The sequence below is a fragment of the Thamnophis sirtalis genome, unplaced genomic scaffold, assembly GCF_051295495.1.
Source record: "Thamnophis sirtalis isolate CommonGarterSnake01/CBP01778 unplaced genomic scaffold, rThaSir2_p1.2 scaffold_3, whole genome shotgun sequence".
In the NCBI taxonomy this organism is placed as follows: domain Eukaryota; kingdom Metazoa; phylum Chordata; class Lepidosauria; order Squamata; family Natricidae; genus Thamnophis; species Thamnophis sirtalis.
The window spans coordinates 111,852,493-111,863,018 of record NW_028261383.1 but is presented as its reverse complement, the minus strand read 5'-3'; the positions used below and the strand labels follow the sequence as shown (position 1 = coordinate 111,863,018).

Below are 10,526 nucleotides of genomic sequence, written 5' to 3'. Positions count from 1 at the left end.
ACATTGGAAAATACAATGAAAAACATTTAAGTTAAGACAAAATAAGTGTCAGAAACAAGGAAGCTGGAGTCACAGGAATTTTTTTTAGTTGACAAAAAATTATACATAAAAATGAGAAAAATCTCATTTGAGCAAGGTGCAAGCAGCTGCTTCAACACTAGGTACACTGCAGTTCCACCATTGGAAACATTACGGCACATTTACAAATATACAAATCCAGGATTAACAAACAGGAGGCAATACTAGAAGCACTTGTACAAAAGACAAATTCCATTTCATGAGGCAGTCAGGCCAAGTAGCTTAAACTTCACTGGATGGTAGAGTTCACAGCCTTCTTTTCATATTCCTGGAAACTTGGTTTCAAAGCACAAGCCAGGATTCCACCTCCACATATGCATATTTCTTTCCCATGCATTTAAAAACCAATAGAATCTCTGCTCCCCCTCCCCCCAGGACAAGGAGAATACAGCACAAGGAGGAACACTTGTAATAAAACAATTAAAATGCAAAGAACTAGCCGATTGCTTTCAGAGACCTGCTCAAGTTTGATGCTATTAAAAAGATGAATTCAGGAAGTTTGCTATCTGCAATTTTACTATTGTTTCGTTGACCTTTTTTGAGGAGATGCGGGGATGCAAGGGCATGCCCCACCTCCTAACAATCAGATCCGAAAATGAGAATAGCAGCTTTCACCTAGGTATGTGCCATCTCCAAAATGAAATGATTTTCTGGCACAAAGGCCTTAATGGTAATGCCCCAGCAAGTTCTATGTCATATTCCAAGAACTGCAAGCATTATTAACATATGAAACAGAGGCCAGAGATAAAAAGAAAAATGTAAATAGGTGTATCAGTGAAGCTTAAGTTACTGGGCAATCTCACAAATACACTTTTAAAAATCCATACACAGTACTGAGAGTGTCACCATCAGTTACTGTCAGAAAGTATAACTTTAACCCGAAAGAGATGTCCTTTTTGTCACATAAATCTTCTAAGTAGTCTCACCACTTTTGTTTACCACCCTCAGAAGCAATGCAGGACACAAGGCACAGTTCAACCTAGTTGCCTGGCTATTAATCCTGATGTTGCTGAAGTTCCATTGGGATCTGCTAAGAAAGCTGGAAATGTGGCTCAGCTCACTTGTTCCTTGTTACCAAGCTGTCTGTAGGCAAACACTGTTTTGCACAAATCTTGTCTTTGTTTATTCTGCAGAATGTTCCTTTTGAGTATTACCTCTCCTCAAGCTTTCCTCATTTTTCCAAAAAGTGTGTTTCATTAAGTGAAGCAGTATTCCCTTTCCCCCACATCCTAGCTGCCTTTGGGAAAATGGGCTTCTACTTCAACATGTTCATTTTGTATTAAAAATCTATGGCTTTAACTATGTTAAAAGCATTCAGTAATCCCCTATTGTCAGAGAATAATGTAATTGGATCTGATAACAATTTCTTAAGACAGCAACTCCATTAAGTATGCAGCGAAAGCTACAAGCTTTCACTGATCATGGAGGGTTCCCTATTTAATCATTCTTCTGTACTTTGTTATGTTTACTATTTCTTTTGTAAGCCAGAATGGTGAATACCATCATGTAAAATACCACTTTGATCAAGAGTGCAGGACATTGTATGCCATGAGCCATTTAAAAATGCATTGTTTTCTGCCTATGTTTGTCCTGTGTAGTCATTCCCAGGTGAAATTCAGTTTCCCTCCTTGTTCCTTCCTGCCTCCTGCAACTGAAGCAATGTAATAGCAGTGTCACAAAGTAACAGCTGAACAACAGGGTAAAAGACTCATTGCACTGTGGCATCTTAAAAAAATGAAGACATGCTTCTCCAACAGTATTTCTTATGAAAAAGACTGCTCCCTAGATGGCTAGCAGGTCCCTGCAAGGTCATAGGCTGCCTTTGCACTGAGCATCACTTCTAGCACATAGTGCCATGGCAATTATTATGGCAAAATATTTTGTGGGTTGCTTTAAGGTTCCTAGATGAAAATGCTTACACTTAGTCATTATGGGCTACTCACAGATTTGCTAATCTACTTCTTGGTCACCATGCAGTCTTGAAAAGGTGAAGAATAGCTGATCTCTTGAATCCCAGTGACTGGAAATATACAGTAGTATAACCCCCTTGGATTACATTTTAACCCTTCCCTCTTCATAAGCTGGCTTTAAACCACTGTAGCTTTTAAATCCTTTTTAACATCTTAAACCTATTCTTTATTATTATTAGCTAGTTCTTTATGATGGCCCCTAGTTAGATCCCCTTCTCAAGAGTGTTGCAGTTTTAAGTTTGCTCCATTTCTCAGCGCTGGGCCGAGTCCCACCCCACCCCATTCCATCTATGATGGCCTCTGAATAAAGAGGCCTTTCCTTCTGCCACTGAGATACCCTGGTTTTTGTTTCAATTGGTTATGGAGGCCCACCCTCCCCCCCCAACTTTGTAAATTTCAGGAGATGGGGAGCGGTCATTTTATGTCCCACAATGCTCTTCCCGTTCTCCCTAACCCCCCATTAACAGGGATCTGCAACACTGGGTTATGGACGAGTTCCCAGTATCCCTCCCAGCGCACACAGGAACCTGAGGAAAGAAAAAGAGTATTGGAATTAAAAAGAAGTAGCCAATAACACACACCGAATTCACAAGACTGACCCATTTCCAAAACTCATTTTATCAAAGTTACCTAACTTTCATCATGCAGACTAATTAAATTAATACAGCCACAATCAGAAGTGAAAACTAGCCACAATTCAGGAGCAATAAAAATCAACCACTGGTTATGGCAGACATTAAAGTTTTTTTGGTATATTTCCTAATCCAAATGCATAAAGTAAAACGAAAAGGCTGGATCTTCAAAATCAGGATGGATTAAAGATTAAAGCTGGACTATTCATCCCTTTTTCTCAATTTCTCATCCTTGAGACAAGATCCACCCCCTTTTAGTTACCCAGTCTCCTTTCAATTGTGGGGATATAATCTCACTCAACATTCTTGGGACTCACCAAGTATGGTTTTGCTGCTTCGCCTAAACACCATAGAATGCAGCAAGCCTCTCTTTCAGAAGTGGAGGAAACTGCTCTGAGAACTGCTGCCAGTTATCTTCCCCAACTTGATCTTTGAAACCATGGAGAATCTGGAAAAAAAATCATTATCACACATTGGTGGAGAGGAAAAAGGCACACCATTACAGCCACACCTTTATCAGTACAACCCTATCTTTCACATAAAACTACTAGAATTATTGAACTACCAGAACTACTAAAATCTTCAGCCTCCAAAAAACTCGGAAAGAAAATTCAGAGATATAAGTTAGGAAACAACATGAGTATGTAAACAAATAATATCAACTTACTAAAATAAAGCAAATTCTAAAATAAAGAGTACTAAATATACTGCCAAGCAAACATCTTCCTATGATGATGACCTACCTTATAAAACATATCTCTCAGGTCATCCTTTGGACTCACCCATGAAGCAACAGCGTCACAAAAGAAAATAAAATCCTACAAAAATAAGAGAATTCTTTAGAAAACATTCACTACAGATTATAGCTCAAGACAACAAACTCAAATTTATCATTCTACAAAAGGATAGGGTATGAAATCAACAATCTAACCAGTAGGGAGCTAAGAAACCTGGCAAGCCCACCTTAAGCTAAGAAAGATATTGTGGAACTACAATATGTAATATACTTGATGTTTTTGACTAGTTTTCTACATATTAATAAGCATCTGAAAATACTATAGAAAAGGAACAGCCAACTCTAACATCAATTAATGAGCAATGAAGAATCATAACAAATGGAAAGTTACACAGGACCGAGTAAATATCTGAATTAGGCTGGCAGAGTTCAAGACAATAGGATTAATCTTTTTAGAAAAACTAGAAAAACATCTGTATTTGAAGTCCAGCAAAGGAAACCCATGTAAAATTTAAAAATTGTCTCATATAAAAATCTATTTCATAATTGATTACTACTATGGCCTTAATTAGTTTAACAGTAGATTTACCAATAGAGCAAGATCTACCTTCTTATTCAGCCTGGGATAGCATATATAACAAGGCACAATAATTTAATCTTTAAATCTTATTTACTTGTACAACTCCACCGGGGTTTACTCCAATCATCATACAGATGCCACGGAAAGCAGAGTCCTTCTCTTCATTATCACGAATGTTCCTCAAAGATGTACACCTATGAACAAGAATACATCTTCCATATATTAAGAAAGGGAAGATCAGAAACAATTCCCAAACTATACACTAAGATTGAGCCCATATGGAAGATCAACCTTGATATTTTTGGCAGCTACAATTATCAGATTTATTAGAGTCACAAAACAGATTTCTTACACAGTTTCTGCCAAGTATACATTCTTCCATTAATATATTTACATACAAATATTCACTTAGCGTCCTTATTTATACAGGGCTTTAAACTCTGATCATTTTTTCATGTTTTATTTGATTTATACTGCTTTCCATTTCCACAGAACAGTGTGGTATCTGGGTTTTAGACAATCAAAATTCACATATTTGTTATAATATTCATCACAATACTATTAATAATATACCACATTTTTGGAGTATAAGATGCACCATTTCCCCCCAGAAAAAGAGGGTGAAAATCTGGGTGCATCTCATACACTAAATACAGCATTTTTGGCCTACCAAAATCCTACCCCCTTTGCAAAAATGGACATGCAGAGGGTTTGAGAGGTCGTGCAGAGGGTTTGGGAGTGCTCCTGGGGAGGACAAAAACAACAAGAAAATGGACCATTTTTGCTTGTTTTTGCTCCCCCCAGCGCCCCAGCAGCACTCTAAAAGCCTCCCAAAGCCTCTGCATGTCCTTTTTTTTGGCAAAAAATGAGGCATGCAGAGGATTTGGGAGGTCTGCAGAGTGCAAAAATGTTTTTTTTTAAATTTACTTTTTCAAAATCATGGTGCGTTCAAAAAATACGGTAACCATATATCAATACAATTACAATAATGTAATTAAATTTAAACTCTAATCATTAGAGATCACAAGCAAAAAAAAAAATTCTAAATACTGCTAATTTTAGGATCTTTCCTTTACATATCCAATAAAAAAAACCTGTGACATTAAATATATTTCAACTGTAGATTTTAAAAATAATACCAAATAATCTAGCCATTTAAAAACTGCAAGGTACCAGTCACGGAAGAGGAGGGCTAGCAAGATGAATGGCAAAAGTTTTGCTGCATCAGACAAGAGATTCCATCAGACTGGAATTGCATATCTGCCTTGTGCAATTACAATGGCAAAGAATGTGTTAACTATGTGATATTTTCCATGTATAAAGTATTGTATGCAATGTTCAGAAAGGCTTTTTTGCAGGAATACCACAACTGAGGGAAAGAAACAACTGAATGGAAATTCTAGAGGATCAAATACTTGACAATTTGAGATGTCTCCAATCTGATTTAACCCCTGAAAAGCAAGCCCCAAAGTCTGTTCTATGCCTTTTCATAAACACTAACCAGGGTCTGATAAACTGCTGCAACATCGGTGCTACTTCCTGAGGACAGACATAGCCCAAGCGACCAATTGTGATGGCTAGAAAATACAAAGAAACAAATCTGTTACAAAAGCAAAGCAGTGTCTTATCAATTTGTAGTAAGAAGAATTGGGTGGACAGAATCAATGGAGGTACATGGTGGTATACCACTTTAGCTTTACTATACTGAAGCACATAATATAAAGATGGTTCCACCCAAGTACATGTTATCAAATTAGTTACCTGCCATTGAAAAAAAACCCTATTTGATAAATGCATACAGCTTTTTAATTCCATTAAACCTTTAGCAAGTCAAATTGTTTTAAATTATTGGAATTTTAATGAAGAAACAGCTATAGAAGTTCAAGATTTAAACACATTTCCATCTGATAATTATCTGCTCCCTTTATAATTAAATCAATCCTATTTTCAAAATACCTGCATGAAAACACAAAGCCTGTATTTGATTATGATTATGTGTCATCAAGTCATTTTGAAGTTCTTACAGATTCCCTTCATGATGATCTATCCCTAACCTGTGCTTTCAATCTCCCAATGGTGCATCCATTACCACCATAACTGATTTTCATCCCCCTTGCTGCTAGTTGTCCTTCTCTTCTTCCTTCCTTCCACCTTTCTCAGCATTAGAGAGCTAGGTGTTCGCATAATGTGTCTGAAGTAAGATAATTTGAGTCTGGTTGAGAGAGAACTTTTGAGTTGATTTGTTCAATGATCCATCAGTTTGTTTTACTGGCTGTGAGTAGTATTTTCAGGAGTTTTTTTCCCCATACCACTATCCATCTATAGAGGCATTATTTCCATTGTTTGAAGACAGCCATGAAATAATTAGAACAGAGATATTGGTAAGTTGGTTCCCTGTTTCATTTCAGTTTCCTAAGCCATATTTTTTTAATATTTTCTTTGTGTTTCAATACTGGCATTCTAGTCTCCAATCACAAGCAACACATATTGCTTTTAAGTTTTTTTTTTTCCAATTGGATTTGATTGTAAAGATTATCAACTTCATTTTCTTCTCAATTGGTGGTTAAAGCATAATCTTGAATGATGGTCATATTAAAGGATTATCCATGAAGTCTAATCAATATTAATACATTTGTATTTCTGAGTTAGTAAGCAATCATAGCTATCACTACGACAGAAAATGCATTTAATACAAGAATCAGAAAGCCCACCCACCTGTGTTTTCCAGAAGAGTTTTAGGAGTATTTGGTCTGTTGATGATCTCCACAAGATTATTCAGTACCATCTGAACATATGGTTGCATTTCAGCCCCTGATAAAAAGAAATTAGTGAACTGAGTCATGCCTTACTGTAGAAATCTAGATTCCATATTTGAATGTCTTCCAATTTAACATCTTGCTGCTTCTTCATGCGTGAAGCAAAATGATTTTGATTCATTAATCAGAAAAGCTGGTATCAGTCTTAAGAACACCATATATTATTCAAATATACGAAAAGAGATCCTATTACAATGAGGCGTGGGCCACAACTATAAATAAAGTAGAAATTGATGCTATTATTTATGTATTTATTTGATTTTGGCATCATCCAATTCTAGGCTGACTCACAATGTTAAATTCAAACAAATGAACATGGGGAATTTGGATGTGCACCATCAAAAACATGCAAGCACAGCTAGCAAGGGGTTCAATCCAAGCTAACCCAAGCATGGGAGAACACCCTGATATTTAAGGGCTTCCAGAATGCCAATAGGGTGGGAGCCACTCAGATCTCAGGGGGGGGGGGGGGGACACCATTTCAGATGGCAGGCATCAAGACACAGAAAGGCATGCTTCCTGACAACTGGCACTGTTTATTAAGGGGACCCAGAGAATGCCCATTTTGTCAGTTTTTACTAAATGGGAAGAAACCACGGGAGAGAGATGGTTTCATAATTAATCAAGCCCTATGCCATTTAGGGATTTTTAGGCCATCACCACCTCCTTGAATTGTACCTGGAGTACACTGGCAATCATCACAGCTCACGAAGAAGAAAAATTTCTGAATGGCCTTCACAGGCAGGCCCTCCCAAACCAGGAAAGGATGTAACTGATACTCCAGATGGAGCTCTGCAAAGGCCTTTTCGGTTTCTTAAGTCCAAGAAGAGCTTCATTACTCTTGAACGGACAAACGCAATTCCACCCATGAATGTACGGTTCCCATATCTAGATGGTTCCAACATCTACAGCCATTTGGTCTTTGTGGCATTGAATTTGATTTTATTATATTTATATGCTGCCCTTTTCCCCCGAAGGGGACTACTTTACAATAGTTTCTTCCCACTGAGGCTCACAAAGTCTCCATGCATTGGGACAACACCTCAACAAATTATATTATCAAAATATCAAAATATATCACAGCCATCATTAACAACAGTTGCATCAATGGCTCAAGACTGTGAGAGTGAAAATGTCATTGGGGGAGTAACAAAATTAAACATCAAAAAGCACAACTTCAATAGCTTTCATGAAGAAATACATCACCTAAGCAACAAGAAGCCTATCACCCTAAAATGCCAAAGAAACATTGTTCTCATATAAAAACCAGAAAAGAATACAACTCCAAAGTGCTATAGTAGTCTATGCACCCATATTTGTGGGGGCACTTTTTATACTCACCCATTTGCATGCATATTTCTCCAATTGCCCAAGTAGCATTGTTGCACACAGAAATGAATTCTGGATTCAGGTTGGTCCCTAAGATAGGCATGAATTCAGCTAAAGAGAAAATACGTTTACTCAGCATTGATTATCAATACAATAAAGAACACTCAGACTGCAACTAACCATTATTAAAGGTTCTATACAGAAAGAATTGACAATCTCATCACTGTTTTAGGTCTTTCAATCTTAGTTTAGTAAGGTAGCTCTGGATCTGGACTGGCAAAATTCAGATGTCCCACTAATTTGTCTTTTATTTTAAGAAAATCTAGCCTTAGTTCTAAAATATTAGTACAGAATACATATCTTTGAACTCCTACTATATTCAACTACAACATTAGAAGTAGCATTTATAATATTTGGATCACTGATTTTCTAGCGCTCATCTGGAAGCAGTAAATTTTAAATATAATTTATGTAAAACTCCAATAAATGGAGTTGGTATAGAAGGCTCCATTTTAGCCTAAACAACAACTGTCTTTAACATTTCTGTTCAAAGTCTCAAATGTGTAATAACTTCAGCATCATCTTTATCAAAGTTTTAGCCACTGATCTGATTATATCTCCCTCCTTCCTTCAGTATTACAGTACTTGTTAAAAGCTAATATGACTGAGCTGATCAAATCATCCCTTTCTTTAATCTGTTAATCTACTTGTGTGTGTTAGCAACACAAAACCCAGAATAGAGATCAGTTGTGTATCTGCCATTTTTGAGTCCTCAGCCCACACAAAACCAGCTGGGACAGTTATCACTTTCTTTTTAATGTTTTTTCTAGTTAAGAACTAGTTGTTAACATCCTGCATTCAATGAAACTTTCTTTTATCTAACGGGAGCTTCTTTTAAATGGAATAGAAAGGAAAATATCTGGAATCAGTACTTTTCAAAATGTCCCAACAACTATGAATTAGAATGGGCAAAGAAAATGCCACAAATCATCTTTTATCAGGAGCATAGGAACATAAACCAGATACAAGTCAATGTTAGCAATTAACATAATGTCCTTCTGACCTCTCCCACCAATGTACATTTCTTGCTTTTCTTACCTGGGATTTTAAAAAGCATCAATACTGAGACTGTTACCATCATAATAAATACTTGCAGACTTCAGGAAAAGGGTACTTACCTATGCATGGCTTGACGTGCATAAAACAGGCTTTGGTAAGATCTCCCAGGAGTGCAAAGGAGCTTTGCCGAACCTCTGGCATAGTGTCCTATAAGCAGGAGAAGTATGAGGGAAAAAAGTTCTATTTATTATTTTAATTACAGTATTTTGTTTACAGTAAGTTAACAAAACTATATAAGTACAAGATCTAATATGATGCATAAACCGAATGTGTGAATTTTAAGAAATATTCAAGCCTTGTGATTTTTTTTTGAGCCCTGAAGAACTATTTCTGGGCTAATCAGCCAAACATGTAAAACGTTCACTCACTTGCATGCACTGGAACAGTAGAGTCATTATATTGCTACGGGCCACAAGCTGCTCAACATGACATCCAAGACCTTCAGCTAAACCACTTAGCAGATCAAGAGCAACTATCATGAAGTCTTTATCAGGTGCTTCATACTGATCAGGGTGTTGACTGTACATCTGTGTTGGGGAAGAAATAATTTATTGCAAAAAAAAATGTAATGTGACTAGACTTCTAGTTTTCTTGAGCAGATTGAAAAGAGTAATTCTGCTACTATAGGAGATAGACAGTTTGCAATCATATGCAGCTCCCAGGAACCCTCCAGAAATTTCCACTGAATTGTAATTTTGGACATTGCAAATAAAAAATTAAAAATACAATAATTATTCAGTGTATTTCAATTAAATCTAAACATACTCATATTTGAATTTTCACATCGTTCTACATTGTTCTACACCATCAAGCTCTAAACCAAATATAACTCTTGGATTGAAAAACTATACACCCACACATTAAAACAATAGACTGGCAAATTAAGATTCAGGCAACTAATGGATCAAATATTATTTTATGATGAATTAATCTGCTCCCTTACTTCTTATCCATTAGCAAGCCATGATGACAAAACAGAAACATGTTTTGGGAATTTAGAACAAATTTCTCAGGTACTGCTGAGAAAATACTGCCATACCATTGCTTGAGCCAAGGTTTTCTGCACAAGTGTTACGCAGCGCTGATAGACCGGTTCACAGTATGGCAGGAAGCCACTTTGTAGAGCAGTCGCTACAGATGACAAACACTGTGGAAGTGAATGGATAGTGCATGAAATATCATGTTGCATGTACATTTCTGTACTTAAATACTGAGATCAGGAATTTGAGATGAAACATGAACATAAATATCAGTTTTCTCTCCAAT

At 36.7% G+C, this 10,526-nt stretch overlaps 1 protein-coding gene across 3 annotated transcripts in view; it reads right to left on the bottom strand.

Moving 5' to 3' along the window:
* Window positions 1-64: 64 nt before the first annotated feature.
* Window positions 65-10,526, bottom strand: part of TNPO2 (transportin 2) — a 30,924-nt gene continuing 20,462 nt past the window's right edge. For all 3 annotated transcript variants that reach the window (XM_087709700.1, XM_014063299.2, XM_087709699.1), the window contains exons 16-25: window positions 10,300-10,407; window positions 9,629-9,787; window positions 9,320-9,407; window positions 8,154-8,252; window positions 6,712-6,807; window positions 5,498-5,573; window positions 4,091-4,190; window positions 3,424-3,498; window positions 2,998-3,128; window positions 65-2,575 (exon numbers count right to left, since the gene is read on the bottom strand). In XM_087709700.1, coding sequence (XP_087565826.1) covers window positions 3,021-3,128; window positions 3,424-3,498; window positions 4,091-4,190; window positions 5,498-5,573; window positions 6,712-6,807; window positions 8,154-8,252; window positions 9,320-9,407; window positions 9,629-9,787; window positions 10,300-10,407 — 909 coding nt within the window. In that variant the 3' untranslated portion in view covers window positions 65-2,575; window positions 2,998-3,020. The remainder of the gene's footprint in view (window positions 2,576-2,997; window positions 3,129-3,423; window positions 3,499-4,090; window positions 4,191-5,497; window positions 5,574-6,711; window positions 6,808-8,153; window positions 8,253-9,319; window positions 9,408-9,628; window positions 9,788-10,299; window positions 10,408-10,526) is intronic.